This window comes from Penicillium psychrofluorescens, assembly GCF_964197705.1.
Source record: "Penicillium psychrofluorescens genome assembly, chromosome: 6".
Classification (NCBI taxonomy): domain Eukaryota; kingdom Fungi; phylum Ascomycota; class Eurotiomycetes; order Eurotiales; family Aspergillaceae; genus Penicillium; species Penicillium psychrofluorescens.
Window position 1 is genome coordinate 2,704,022 of NC_133444.1, and position 14,660 is coordinate 2,718,681.

At 49.7% G+C, this 14,660-nt stretch overlaps 6 protein-coding genes across 6 annotated transcripts; 5 read left to right on the forward strand and 1 right to left on the reverse strand.

Moving 5' to 3' along the window:
* Positions 1-1,617: 1,617 nt before the first annotated feature.
* On the reverse strand, positions 1,618-3,541 carry PFLUO_LOCUS9484 (amino acid transporter; the record flags this gene model as incomplete). The annotated part of the gene is made up of 5 exons (XM_073787316.1): positions 1,618-2,932; positions 2,991-3,151; positions 3,201-3,207; positions 3,268-3,325; positions 3,379-3,541. 5 exons carry the CDS (start codon positions 3,539-3,541, stop codon positions 1,618-1,620), a joined length of 1,704 nt encoding a protein of 567 aa, XP_073643484.1.
* Positions 3,542-5,152: 1,611 nt separating this feature from the next.
* PFLUO_LOCUS9485 (uncharacterized protein) lies at positions 5,153-5,782 on the forward strand (the record flags this gene model as incomplete). The annotated part of the gene is made up of 1 exon (XM_073787317.1): positions 5,153-5,782. One exon carries the CDS (start codon positions 5,153-5,155, stop codon positions 5,780-5,782), a length of 630 nt encoding a protein of 209 aa, XP_073643485.1.
* Positions 5,783-6,746: 964 nt separating this feature from the next.
* PFLUO_LOCUS9486 (uncharacterized protein) lies at positions 6,747-7,721 on the forward strand (the record flags this gene model as incomplete). Its single annotated transcript, XM_073787318.1, has 1 exon — positions 6,747-7,721. The coding sequence occupies one exon, from the start codon at positions 6,747-6,749 to the stop codon at positions 7,719-7,721; it is 975 nt and encodes a 324-aa protein (XP_073643486.1).
* A 1,043-nt stretch (positions 7,722-8,764) lies between these two features.
* Positions 8,765-10,433, forward strand: PFLUO_LOCUS9487 (uncharacterized protein; the record flags this gene model as incomplete). The annotated part of the gene is made up of 7 exons (XM_073787319.1): positions 8,765-8,863; positions 8,920-8,930; positions 9,015-9,087; positions 9,141-9,226; positions 9,278-9,556; positions 9,614-9,759; positions 9,844-10,433. The coding sequence occupies 7 exons, from the start codon at positions 8,765-8,767 to the stop codon at positions 10,431-10,433; spliced, it is 1,284 nt and encodes a 427-aa protein (XP_073643487.1).
* Positions 10,434-10,912: 479 nt separating this feature from the next.
* Positions 10,913-12,937, forward strand: PFLUO_LOCUS9488 (uncharacterized protein; the record flags this gene model as incomplete). Its single annotated transcript, XM_073787320.1, has 1 exon — positions 10,913-12,937. One exon carries the CDS (start codon positions 10,913-10,915, stop codon positions 12,935-12,937), a length of 2,025 nt encoding a protein of 674 aa, XP_073643488.1.
* Positions 12,938-13,268: 331 nt separating this feature from the next.
* On the forward strand, positions 13,269-14,501 carry PFLUO_LOCUS9489 (uncharacterized protein; the record flags this gene model as incomplete). Its single annotated transcript, XM_073787322.1, has 4 exons — positions 13,269-13,532; positions 13,582-13,650; positions 13,700-13,890; positions 13,964-14,501. The coding sequence occupies 4 exons, from the start codon at positions 13,269-13,271 to the stop codon at positions 14,499-14,501; spliced, it is 1,062 nt and encodes a 353-aa protein (XP_073643489.1).
* Positions 14,502-14,660: the final 159 nt, after the last annotated feature.

A 14,660-nucleotide genomic window follows, 5' to 3' on the forward strand; every position in this document is an offset into this window, starting at 1 on the left:
AAATGCCTTGCAGTATAGTTTCGGGATTGATGATCATTAATATTGCCGGAATACGACTACAAGAATGGTCGCTTGGATTGCGAACGAGCCCCTTATCCCCCGCCTCGTGTATCCTCTGGGGCTGTAGTTCTGGGCCAGAAAGTTTATGTTTTGTCGTGTGGAGAGGGATTGGCCCATTCTACGGAGACAGCAGTGCAATGGCCGGTGGAGACTGACCATGATCCACTTCAGTTGCGACTGCAAGACTGGCCAACGACCACTGGCCGTGGCGGTCTGTGGCCCGTCCGGCCTCTGCCCTATCTTGGATGGGCAATCATTCATCGGGGATTTTCTCTGTATATCTACGTTCAGCAAGGCAAGTACAGTATCTCCTCGTATCTGCCGGGCAAGTCAACGGAGATGTGGACAGTGCCTACTTTTGTCAAACCAAAGCCCCTAGGGTCGCTGATCAAGCATGTACTTAATTACTGTACCGTCTGCCTAAGCTAGGGAATGGGTCGCGATCAGTTCTCTTTCCCGCGCTGGGGGGCGTCTATTCTCTATGGATCAGACGCAGGCGCAGCTGAAATCGAGGGGCCATGCTACCATTGGCATTGCATTCGCAATTGGGCCAGGGGTACACTTCCTGCACGATAAGCCATGCCTCGAGTCGAATTCCATGTGGCCTGAATGAACGAACCTATGGTCGCATTGGAAATAGCGATTGTCTTCATTTCCGAATCTTTTGTATTGGCACGATGGCGAAGGATCCAGGGGCATGCAGGTATCCGACGCGTGGTGATGAACCATGCACAATCACGAACGATGCATTGCAGTAATCAGTTTGTCCGTATAAAACCAACTCTGCTGGTCAGAGGGATACTCGGCAGATAACAATAGGTAGCATCTACCGTCCAAAAATCGAGTGTGGGGATCCCCGCCTTGCAAAGACTGCCAAGGAATCCATTTCCAGGTGTGTTGGTTGACGATCATCTGGGGGTGGAGCCATTATTATTTTCCAGTACTCTTAGTGATGTAACTACCGACGTTCAATCCCAACCCGAGGTAAGCGAGTCAGAGTCTGCCGAACTGGTCAATATAGAAACAAATATAGGAGAACTATAACCATAAGCACGATCTTGTTTGTGATCAGGCAGTCTGAAGAACCAAGGTCACACTACTCCATGCAGGGTGCGTACTGCTCCGGCAATTTTGTCAACTAGCGTCTAATACTTCGGCAATCGTTCCTCAAGCAAAATTGAAATGCGGCAAGGGCTAGTGGGCTGTATATTTCATGCCGGTAATATGGAGGCGCTTCACAGCCCAATTACATGCCTATTAACTCTCTCGTTATGCCTATTTGTTTTACAGAATATGTAAACCTTCTACAGCTTATGACATTAGCAGAGAAATATATACGCACATTCGTAGAAAGCAAGATCAGAAGTACAGCTCTGTGAAAGTGCAAGTGTTAAAGGGACAGTAGAAGCTAGCCGCAGGGGGTCCGCATTGAAGAACAGGACTAGACACTTCCACGAAACTTGGGAGAACTGCACAGTGCATGTTGATCTTTTTAATAAACAAGTACAGTTTGACACGAACGCTCTTTAGGCTAAAACAGACAAACGACCCACCGCACTAGAAGAGCCACGAAACGAAAGTACGATATAACCAATGTGACTGGGCATGCTTTTCTCCTTGAGCCTCTCTCCTGACAAGGTACTCAGCCTCATCGCGGTCAACTTCTGCCCTCCCAGTCCACAAATCTGCCTTTCCAGGCTCGACACCCTTGCACCCAGTGGCCAGTTTATACCCAAAGATGAGGATCAAGTAAAGCGGGATTCCAAGGTATGCTGTGATAAAGGTTTTGTAGTCAAAGTTTCCCCACTTCTTGTTGTGAGTGAACACATCGTAGTTTTTGGTCAAGGAGATCAGGATGCAAAATGCAAGAGCGCCGTATGAGCCAGCCACACCAAGGGGTGCCGCATACGCAAGGCTCTTTCGCGGGACATTTTGGGCATTGCGCGCCCGCACAAAACAAATGTGCGTGACCAGAATCGAGATCCAGGTTAAGAGGCCGAAAATTGTGACTAGGTCGACGAAGTATCCAAAAACGTCTTTCGAGTTGCTCGACACATTCATATAGGCCAGCAGCGAGACAAGTGAGGATACAGCCAGTGCAAACACAGGAACGCCGCGGCGATCGGTCCGTGCTAAAAATGATGGCGCCTTGCCTTCTCGCGCCAGGCCGTAGATCGTGCGCGTTGCAATATACAAATCCGAATTGGCGGCAGAGAAAACGAAGACCAGAATTGCAGCGTTCAGAATATGCGGAAGAGCTGGAATACTTGCCAGCTCGATGGCAACCACGAAAGGCGACGCGGCTGCAGAACTGTCTGCATTAATCGCAAACGCAAGCTTCTTCGAGTTGAACGGGACCAGAGTGCCCACAAGAAACACGGTCAGGACGTAAAACACCAGGATACGATAGAAGGTCAGTTTGATCGCACGCGGAATCGTTCGTCGAGGGTTTTGTGCTTCGCCAACCGTGACTCCAACCAGCTCCGTGCCGAGATATGCAAAGACGGCATTCACCATCGAGGACCAAAAGGCGTAGAAACGTCCAGCGGCTCCATCAGCGATGTAGGTATTGAATGCACCCGGGTCGTTCCAATACCGAAATCCCTTGCGATCATGGTCCGGTCCGCTGCCGAGCATGAGGACTAAGGATAGCAGAATAATTCCGAGAATCACGATGATCTTGAACGAGGAGAGCCAGAATTCAAATTCGCCGAAAAACTTCACGCCGAAGTAATTGATACTGACGATCAGGACCAAGAAAATCGTAATCCACACACCGGGATTCACCTTTTCTGCTGGGAGCCAATATTGAATTATCAATGCGCCGGCAGTGAGCTGATTTGGCGTAGTGATGATATACTTGAACCAATACCTGTCCCAAGCAATGTAAGCACGTATTTTACACTTGACAGGCAAAAGATTTCACCTACGTGTATCCTAGGGCAAACCCAAGAGCAGGATCGCAAAATCTGACGGCGTAGCCGGTAAAGCCAGACGGCAGTGGTAGCCATGTAGCCATCTCTCCCAGGGCGCACATCACCAAGTAGACGATGAACCCAACCCACGCATAAGAAATTAATATTGAAGCGGGCTGAAAGGTCAGCAAGATTGGTCACAGCCTGGTAAATCACGAAACTCACCCCTGATCTATAGAGAACGTTAGTTAACTTCATTGTTTCCGGCGCATATGATGTATGCGAAGCTTACTTGGCAAGTGCCTCTCCCGTTCCAATAATCAACCCAGTGCCAATGGCACCGCCAATAGCTAGCCGATGTTAGTTGGCTCGTTTACCTATATGTGCTCACAAGTCGACATACCAATCATGGTGATATGCCGGGCCTTTAGGGCCCGATGAAGCTCAACATGGTTGTGAGGCAGTAGTTGATTTTCTTCGGCATCCATAGCTTCCCCGTCGCGGCGTTCATTTGCCACAAAATTCTCCGATTTCAAGCCCTTATCGCGCAAGTCCGAAACGGACATGGTGGCTGCAACCCTGCGCTGTGTGCAGCACTTTCGATATGGGACAGACTACACGCAGATTGTTTCACTCTGGGGTCGTCTTTAGAAAGCAAACAAGGCAAGTTCTAGAAAGTGGGAGATTTGACGGTCAAAATGACGCGGGACAGCCTAGGGTTTCCTATTTAGATGGTTGTGGATAGCGACCCGATTACCTGAAAGTGGCGAGAGACTATAGTAGCCTGAATGGTAGCTGGCAGCTGATGCAAGAGTAAATCGAGTCGAGAAACAAACGGGGCATGGTCGACATTAAGAACCCCTGTATGAGGGGACTGGAGACTGCCAAGCCATCTCGGTTGCGTCTAGGGGACGTGCAGAGCAGAAAGCAGTTAGTGGCCATTGGTCTTGAGCAAAGATTCAACCCGAAGAGGGACTTGATTTTACGCATCTACTAATGAACTATCCCCAGGCCGTCCCCGTTGAGTAGGGCCATGCGGCGCCACGTGGGTCTCCTTCACAGCCGCGCTCGGCTTGAACAGGTGTAGAGCTGCAGGATAAAGTCAGTAGTTTATGGCCACGGTAAAACAGGGGTGGAAGCCGTATCGCTTCCTTGCAGTGGCTTGCTAACGAATAATATCGCGCGATCACGCAAGTGCCAAGACATTGATAGCGCAAGATGGATCCACATGGTCCGCGTGGGGCATTGGATCAGACTTGCTATATCGGGGTGTCTGGTACAAAGTAGACTTTCCAGAAACAATGGAGATCGAAGCTTTTGATGGAGGCCACGATGACTGTGGATGTCATTCTGGAGACATATTAAAAACCGGGCGACGTACTCTCAGTTGTCAGACAAAGGGCGTAAGCTGAACTTGTGAGTCCAAGAGCTTGACCACATAGGTTGAGTACAGAGGTATGGGAAGACCAGATCGAGTCCATATCCGGGAGCTGATGATGAGCCAGCCCAAGTTTGATCATACTCCATTGCTTTTTTGACCACCCCCATGAAGCATTCTGCGGGCCGGATAATTCTGAGTGTAGACAAATTTTGTCGACAACAAATGCGAAACAAGTCTGCAGGTACAGATATCGAGGACTGCTTTTGAGGCAGCCATTGTTGTTTCCAAGTCGAGCGGTCAATATGTCAGCAGTGCGGAATGAGGCCGTTGCCCTGTCGACGCAAAGCAAGTTGATTCCACATCAATGATTCCACATCAATTGTCAAGTAAATGTGGCCCACAATAATATTGAGCGGTTAAAACAGATTTGTTGCTATAAATGCCAGCAACCCCCAGATATTCCAGGAACAACAAAAACTTCACTTTTCTTCTCACCGAACACTTTGCCTTCCAATCAGCATATGCGTAGACCACCATGGAATCCCTCATTGTCAACACATCTTCAGATACAGCCATACATGCATCTATTACTCGTCCAGAGGAGCGCAAAAATAGGCCTCTGGTTTTTTTCACTCACTACTGGGGTGGCTCTTCCTCTACGTGGCACAAACTTACATCACCATACTCGTCGGCGTCTATAAGCACCACTTATCCAACGGTTGCTGTCGACCTCCGAGGCTGGGGCAAGTCAACTGGCCCAGTGGTGGATAACGGATCCGCCTATTCGATCTCTGCAATGGCATCGGATGTTTGTTCGGTCCTAGAACAGCTCCGAGCTGATGAAAAGACTGAGGACTTGTTTGAAAATGGCTTGGTATTTGTTGGCCATTCAATGGGAGCAAAGGTGGCTCTTGCCACTCTCAGCATCCTGCCTGCCGAACTTTTGGACAAAGTCAAGGGACTGGTGTTAGCGGCCCCAGCACCACCGACGGCGTTGAATTTGCCTTTTGAAATGAAGGACCAGCAGCTCTCGGCGTATCAAACGCAGGAATCTGTACTGTGGACCGTTCGGAATGTCCTTGCAAATCCCGATACGCTAAGCGAGCAAGATATGAAGTTGGTGGTGGAGGACAGTCTTTGCGGCAACCATTTTGCCAAAAGTTCCTGGCCTACTTATGGCATGGGAGAAGATATTTCAATTGGCTTGAGAAAGACTCTTGAGTCTTTGAAAGGCGTTGGACCTCTAGTCAGCATAATTGTTGGCGAATTTGACGTTGTTGAGCCAGAGGAGCGCGTCAAAGCTGAGGTCGGTCAGTTGCTCATTGAGACTGGGCTGAAAGTCGCGATCAAGACTGCCAAAGATGTGAAACACTTGATACCACTGGAAGATCCCTCAATCATTGCCCAAGAAATTCGGAGATTTTAGGACATGTATCATGGTAGATAATGTTAAGCCTTCCTCGAAAATATATCTGTCCTAATGAGCGTTCTTTGAATCAGATACGGGCTCTGCTGCTTTCTTCAATTTCGGTTCTGTTTAGACCAGTAACAAAGAAGATGAAATGGCGAGATCCCGATCTGGAAATTTACTGTAAATGACGTGGCGACCACCTGGAGTCAACAGCTCTTTGTTGGTAGTCATTGACAGCTGAAAGGAATGGGCGGGTGTGTATTGGTTGTTGTCAACAGCCGCGCCGGCTGACATGCATTATGGGAAAGCAAGGTAACCAAAGCGTTCGCTGTCGTCTTCGAGACAAGGTGCCATGCGGTCAGTGCCTCAAGACCCAAAGAGTCGGGCTGTCAAGCCACCTACTTGGGAGACACTGTGGGCCTATCGAGTTGGCCAACATCGCCGTAATCCCGCACGGCGGGTGTTAGCGTTGCTGATGGGATGAGTTGGTGGAGCGTCTGCTCAGGAGCTCAGAGTCTATTGAAGGTGTCCTTCACCGTGCTAGGACTAGTGATGTGCCAATGTGCCCTAGCTTGCAGGATCTCATGTAGCACACGAAAGTGATTGGTGGATGTGACAGGAGGTGCGTCGCGGCGGTTACGGGTAATTTGGTCGCGCTGATCCCTGCGGCGCTTCCTCGATTGTGACAAGGTGATTGGCTCTGGCTTCGCAAAGTTTGCTAACTTTAGCAACAAAAAATGTAGCTAATTTGGGTCACCTAGTGAGTTTTCTAAGTTAAGATACCGGATTGGGTGCGGGGAAGGGGCGCTGTGACTATGAGGCTCGCGTGGTATATCAGGGCCAACAGTCCAGGGTTGCCACGCCTGGCCTTTCACTCAGGGTATTCCAAGTCTCCTGAAAGGGAACTCGATTCGTTTTCCTGCATTCTACTTTTCTTTCTTCATTCAGTATCTACCCAAAAGTTATTCCTCATCTCACCATGGGCGTCATCCGACTGCCTCGCCCAGCGGGCATCTATGTCCCAGGTTCTCCTTCACGAACTCTCACCAACGACATGATCTCGCCGCCTCTCTCTCCTGAATTCAGCTTCGACTCTGATGCTGTCGTTCCTTCCCTCCTGCCCGCCCTTGAATACATCTCCTCTAAGCTGCAACAAAAGATGATGCATGTCACACTTCTAGTTGGCCGTGGTAAACCCTATCCCACCGGGGAGCCGTCCGATCTTATGATCATTCCAGTCACTTCCCTTGACTCACCGTCGTGGAGAATACTGGAACGGGCCATTGCTAGGGCAGCAAAGAAGTTTTCTCTGGGCCAGAGCTGGACCGACGCGCTGAACCGCAGCCAGTATGAACGCCAGGCCAATGAGTACCTCATGGAGCAGTCTATCCTCCAGAACGAGGTTGTGTTTAGCCAAGAGGGCTTGACCTTGCTCAACATGGACCGCATTTACACCTTCAAACGCCGGCTCTGTATCTTCTCCAACCGCCCTTTCTCCCGTACCGATGACCAATCCATCAACTCATGCGTGAAGCTGTTGCACCGTATCGTCACGGACTTCCAAGGCCGTCCCTTCAGCAAGGCGTTCTTCCACCGTGTCTATGAGCAGCTGGATGTCCGCGACGACCTGCTCACCCAGGTGGCCAGTGCCTACAAAACCATCCACAAGCAGGATGCTATCATTCTTCCTCCACAAGCCAAAGCCGAGCACTCTCAGCCTCGTAAAGAACATCCTCGGAGGTCGCCGATTCGCCCTGCTCGTGTGCGAAGACAGCCGCCGCCGGCTAAGTCCAGTATGTCGACTAAGCGTGGCCCTAAGACTCCACTGTCCGCATCGGATGTTACCCCCATCACTCGGAATGAATGGAACATCCTTGTGAGCACGGACATTCGACAGCTGCAGCCCACTGTCACCAAGTGGACGCCGTCGCCAACAGTATTTGCCGTGGCCTGAGACATATAACTGTCGAGGATGTTCTCAACTCGATCCGACAAATTGGGCTCGATCAAAGCACAAATACGTTTCCCAGTGAACAGTGCCTCTGGTGTATTGCCCAAGGGATACCCTTGTTAGCTGTCGTTGCAATCCGATTCGCAAGGGGCACGAAGTCGTCGATCTTCAAGATCATGTCACAACTTCGCCCTTGGCCGACACTATTAGTGATGCCGGCCCCGCTGCGTTGGCCGAGCCAATAATGGGAACCGGTCAGTCATAGTGAGCGCCAACTCGACCTTCTCATTTCGCGGTGCCAGAAAATAAGTTTGCTGAGTGCCCATTAACCGGCGCAATCTGGACTGTGCGCTCAAAAATAATTCCTCCCAGTCCAATCATGAACATAGACTTACAGCATGCGGATAATTTCATGGGTAACACTACATAGCGCTAACTAATGAGAGAAGAAATCTTTATCACTATCGGCGTCCTCCACTGCCCCGCGGTGTCACGTGGGGCGATATCACCATGACCACTGTAGTAGTTTTTTTTTTTTTGGGTTTTCGTAGATGTTCTGTGAGCGCGTCCGGGGGTTTCTTCCGCCTCTGCCGACAGCACCCCAGCTTCCACTGTCGCCTCGCTCCAGGACTGTTTATTGCAGATTACCAAGAGGACTGAGCGGTCGCTCAAAAGATCTTGGCAGCGCTAGGACGACGCCGATAAGACTAATGAGTATTTTTCATCGCTTTATCGGATCTGCGAACTTGCCGAAGCTTATACTCGTAATTCGCTTCTCCCCGCCGTCATTTTGTTGACCCGCATCGGATACATTAGCTGTGTATCTGCTCTCCTGCTCGCCCCGTCTGGGGAAGGAACCAACCCAGCACTATCAAGCATCTCACCAAGGGAAAGAAAGAACCGGAGGAAGTTCGCATTGATTCGACAGTGACACCTCAACAATGGCTTCGGTCGTCGATGAACCGGTAGAGACTCACAGTCCAGATGGTGACCGAAAATGGAGTCTACAACCACTTATACGCCATGCGGAGCGTTCTCACGGCCGGATGCCGGGGATCAGAAGGATTCCACTTCGGGCAATTGGTATCATCTTGTTCATTGCCTTCCTGAATGTGGTCGTGTGGATTGCTGCTGCAATCGTGCTGGTATGATTGACATATCGGTCCACTTGTTGGAGTCGAGAGCTAACTCTTTCATCCAGCACTACCATCCGTACGTTTAGTCTACGCATGCCTAGATACTTTTTATTGGCTGTGATATCTCCTGAAATTGCATTGCTAATTCTTGATTCACCAGGACATTGGTTTCTACCGCTGTTCTAGCCTACACACTTGGTCTGAGACATGCGTTCGACGCAGACCACATATCTGTATGTATATTCTCGCTGCACGGAGTCAATAATTCTAACGAAACATCAAACAGGCCATTGATCTAATGACCCGACGCTTACTTGCTACCGGACAGAGACCCGTTACGGTGGGGACATTTTTCTCACTGGGCCATTCGACGTAAGCCCTGATGATCAGACTGGAATATGACTCTGTCTAACGATCAGCTAGAATTGTCATAATCACGTCTATTGTTGTGGCAGCCACGGCAGCTGCAGTGTCATCGAGATTTGATAGCTTCAGCACTATTGGCGGAATCATTGGCAGCTCTGTCAGTGCCACATTCTTGATTCTACTTGGCTTGATGAATGGGTACATATTGTACAAACTCATCAAACAGATGCAAAAGGTCTTCAGCCTGCCAGCGGGCCATGAAGATGAAGCGTGGAAGATTGAGGGAGGTGGAATCCTCTTTTCCATTTTGAAGAAAATGTTCAAACTGATTGATCGGTAAGCGGAGGCATCTAATCAACTAATCTAACATCTTTAACTAATTGTGCTCTGTAGGCCCTGGAAGATGTACCCACTGGGAATTCTTTTCGGACTTGGTTTTGACACCTCTTCTGAAATTGCATTACTCGGTATCTCGTCGATTGAAGCAGCAAAGGGAACTTCCTTTTGGGTGATTCTCATTCTCCCAGCTCTGTTCACCGGTAAGTCATATTGATTTCATGCAAAGAATACCAGCCGCCTATTCTGACGCATGACAGCGGGAATGTGTTTGCTGGACACAACAGATGGAGCCCTCATGTTCTCGCTCTACATCCAACCCTCAGCCAACTTCCTGCCACCAAAACCCCACAATAGCACATCAGACGCAGCCTCTACCACTAGTGATGGCGATGAACTACCGCAATCGCACGACAACCACCGCGACCCCATCGCATTCCTCTACTACTCAATTGTCCTAACTTCGTTGACTGTCATCGTGGCCATCGTGATTGGAGTAATTCAACTTCTCACAATGATTTTGAACGTGACGCATGCTAAAGGCAAATTCTGGGATGGTGTGCAAACAGCAGGGGACTATTACGATGTAATCGGTGGGTCTATCTGTGGCTCTTTCATTATATTCGGCGGTTCAAGTGTTCTGCTCTATAAACCATGGCGAAGATGGATGACTCGGCGGCATGCTCGGAGTGTGGTTACTGGTGAAGAAGGGTATCGGAACGATGCTTCGGGTGGTGGGGAGCAGGTCTGTGACATCTTTGATGGATCAATGGATGGAGGACAGCAATGCCCGACTGAAACTGCTGGTAAAGGGACTTTGTCTCAGGTTGCAGTGAAGTCCACTGGCGAGCCGGGACTCGAGGATGAGATCGTCTAGCTGGACGTGGTGATCGACACTATATCAACATTTAACCATGTTTACAAAGTAGGAACTTTGGAGAGGTTTAGTCTGAATCATTGAACCAGAGTTAGGATCTTCCATTCGGTCTTCTCTATCTCGATCTATAAAATGTTGTGCCTCAGGCAGAAACAACGTGACGTCAGACAGGGAGGCGCGAGTCTGCCTCCTCAGCAGCTCTTCAATTAGACAACAACATCCCAACTCCGAGCATTCTGACCATGATATCTTTGACCCATTGAATTTACTTTTTTTTGACACCCTTTCATCGCCATGCCCATGATCACCACTCGATGTAAGAGGGCGAGGCATAGAAATCGGTAACCCTGGTTCCTCAGTGCACATACAACTCGATAAACAGACGTTTTGATCCGATATATTTGCACATATCTTTTATATATTGCTTTTTTATGTGGGAATTGCCAGGAGGATTTAGCTGGATTGGTCTCTGACAGAATATGCCGGACCCCTTGTTTGCAAGTTCATCCCCGCCGGAGGCAGATGCAGAAATCGACCAGCTGGACATCTTCTCGTCAATCCCGCCGGTCTTTATTCTGCCTACTCATTTTTCATTGGACGGATTACATGATGTTGAAAGCCGGCTCGTCAGCCACGGGGGAAATATCACCTACGACATTGCTGAAGCTGGGTTGATCCTGGGGAGAATTGGGCAGAAAAAACGTGCCGCCTTGGAGCTGCGCTCACGCGGTATTTGGACCGAGGATATTTCAGAACCTTTGCCCGCAAATGAAGCCAGTTCGAAAGATTCTGAACCCCCTCTAAAACGAAGGCGAACAGAGCAGCATGGCCAGCCCGGGGGTGCAGAAAGCGAGGTCATCGACCTCAGCACTGAGTCCGAGTCCGGGTCCGAAAAATATAGCGCGCAAGACCGAAATCATCTTCCAAAGCGTCTACTTCAAACGGCTGATGATCAAAAAGGTTCAGTCCTTGTGATCAAGCTTGAATGGCTTAACAGCTCTATCAAGGCCGGGAAACCTTTACCGAAAGAGCCATATATAGTTTACCAAGGTCGAAAGAGGACAGTGCCTACTGTTCCTGCGGAAATGGGAAAGCAAATAGGCACCACAGGACAATCATCCAAACAAATAATTCAGCGCGCCAAAGACGATGCTGCGCTGCAATCACAGCCAGTTTCCTCTGGTAGATTCGGTGTTCGGCGCTCGAAGGAAGCATTTGACGGAGGATCTTCCTCTCAAAGACAACCCCCAACTTTATACCGTCAGACAACCTCCGAGCATGATGAACCCACGCCACTGCCACCCGTTCCAGATTGGGTCCGCGACCAGGTTCTATACGCATGTATGCGCTCAACGCCTCTGCATCCCACAAACGAGGAATTCATTTCACAACTCGAGAAGATCCGCCGCATTCGAGAGCTCACACTTGACGATATTGGGGTACGGGCGTATAGTACCTCAATCGCCGCTCTCGCAGCGTACCCGTACACTATTCATCGACCAAATGAAATCATCGCCTTGCCCGGCTGCGATGTGAAGATCGCGAACCTCTTTGCCGAGTTTCAGCAGCATGGTGGTTGCAATCATACCGAAGACGACGGGACTGTTTCTGCCGCAGACGCCCTCGACACGGACCCGGTATTACGCGTTTTGCACACTTTCTATAAGATTTGGGGCGTTGGTGCCAAAACCGCACGAGAGTTCTATTATCTCCGGGGCTGGCGAGATCTCGATGATATCGTCGAACACGGCTGGGATTCACTTTCTCGTGTGCAGCAAATAGGAGTCAAATTCTATGATGAGTTTCTGGCTGGTGTTCCTCGCCTCGAATCGGAAAACATTGTTGCTATCATCCACCGGCATGCAAGCCTTGTCCGTCCCGATGCCGGCAATGACATTGACTGTGTTATTGTCGGTGGATATCGTCGAGGGAAAGAAATCAGCGGTGACGTGGATATCATGATAACTCACCGCGATGATGCGGTAACGCGAAACCTCGTCGTTGATCTTGTTGCCAGTCTCGAGAAGGAGCGGTACATCACCCACACTCTCTCCTTGAACCTCACTTCCTCTCATCGAGAGCAGCAGACCATTCCCTTTCGCGGCGAAGGTCCCGGAAAACACTTTGACAGCCTAGACAAGGCCTTAGTGGTCTGGCAAGACCCGCACTTCGACATCGGAGACGTCGATGTCGACAAGACCACTATACGCAAAAAGAATCCAAACCCTCATCGTCGGGTGGATATTATCATCTCGCCCTGGCGAACTATCGGTTGCGCGGTGCTTGGCTGGTCTGGCGACACGACTTTCCAGCGGGATATACGCCGCCATGCAAAGAAGGCCCATGCATGGAAGTTTGACTCGAGTGGCGTTCGGGAGCGAACATCTGGCGGTCAGGTTGTTGATCTTGAGCATGGAGGAGAAACTTGGCAGGAAAGGGAGAGATTGGTGATGGAGCGATTGGGAATTGGATGGAGGCCGCCGGAGGAGAGATGCACACGGTAGATAATAACTTTTAATCTAGCATGAAACAAATCTGAAGTTACTGGTGCTACTCATATTCTTCGTCTCGTGGGCGACTTCATAGATCTATACGCGAAACAGCAGCTAAATTAAGGAGTGTCTGTCATCTGATTCGACAAGATAACGGCCTAGGATCAGGATCTGGGCGCGTCAATTGGAAGTCGCGACGCGCGTTGACGATCATCACAATGCGTATACTATTTATTTCTCTCCTTTTCGCCCCTGAACAGAAATCCCCTAATCCCTCCCAGCTCTAATCTTCATACTACATACTTCATTCTACGTACATATTTTGTTGTCATCTAATGCCACTATGCCTCCCAAGCGCAAGTCATCGGACAATGCGGACGCTCAACCCAAACGGTCCAAGACTGGGGGTGTGACTACCGGGAAGGAGTCCCGCTGGTCCAAAGTCTCGGGCTCTGCAAATATCTACGAGAATTACAAGACAGTCACGGACGATGCTCCCGATGCGTACGCGTGGAAATGCGAGTGTAAAGCGCCATTCGATGACGATGACGATGACGATGACGAGGAAGAACCTGAATTCGACGAGAAAGACGAGGATGAAAAGAAAGTCAGTGGCCATAATTAATAATCTATCTGGCCGTACTGACCCCAACCAGGACACCTGCGACGATGGCAAGACTTGTTTCTGCGGGAAACCCGCCACGGAACATCCCGGCCACCAATGGGTCTTCACCTTTGCAGGACAGCAGAAAGTTCCTCACGTCAATACTCCAGCTGAACATCCGTAACCCGGACTGCTTTGGCATGTATGTCTACAACGATTCCTACGGCTGGGGTACTATGGAGGTCATAGAGAATCTCCTTGTGGATTTCGAAGAAGCCGAGGGTAATTGGAAAGAGCAGTGGGCTATGTGCGAGGCCATTGCAATGCTTTGGCTACGCGGTGCTCCCGGTCCGCTGTACATGTGAGTCGTTCCTCTTCCAGTTTACATTTATCTACCAATTGAGGGATTTGCTAAATACAATTCAATCATACAGGGTCGACGACGGCGACCATCTCAACCAGCTCGTTGATCTGATTGGAGTCATGTTCCTATCCATGCTAGCCACTTTGGATCGTAATGGCCTCTTGAAGCAAGACTCCGAGGTCAAGAATCTCGGCATGATCATGGGACTGTACATCCGACTTGGATTTGACGATGACCTGGGATTCGAGGATCTTAACACTCGCGTGCTTGCCTATGCGACCAAGAAAAACATTGAAATTCGTGGGCTCATGAAATTACAGAGCCGTGTCGATGGCTTGCAGGCAGAGGCCGACAAGATCACGCTTCCTGCGTCTGGGGCTAAAAATAACGATCCCTGGGATTGGAAAAAGCTCATGGGAGACTATGAGGGTTACTGTCAAGCCATACCGACGTACGCGATCAAGCCCAACAAGATGGGCGGTGATGGCTGTGACATTACGACCTGGCCTAGCGCGACGCGCAAGAAGCACAGCTTCGATAAGAAAGACCCTCTGGGTAAGGAAGAGATGGATGCAATCAAGCAGGGCATGGTTATCCAGGTGGCATAAGTCCTGCATTCTTGAACTCGCTATCTATTGTACCAACGTTTATAACCCTCTGTTCGTCTCTTTTACTGCGATCAAATTTTGTACATTTTATTAAATTGCACAATTCTGTCTTACGCCCAATCATTACCAACGAGAACCTCTGGTCGGTTTTCTGTAAGC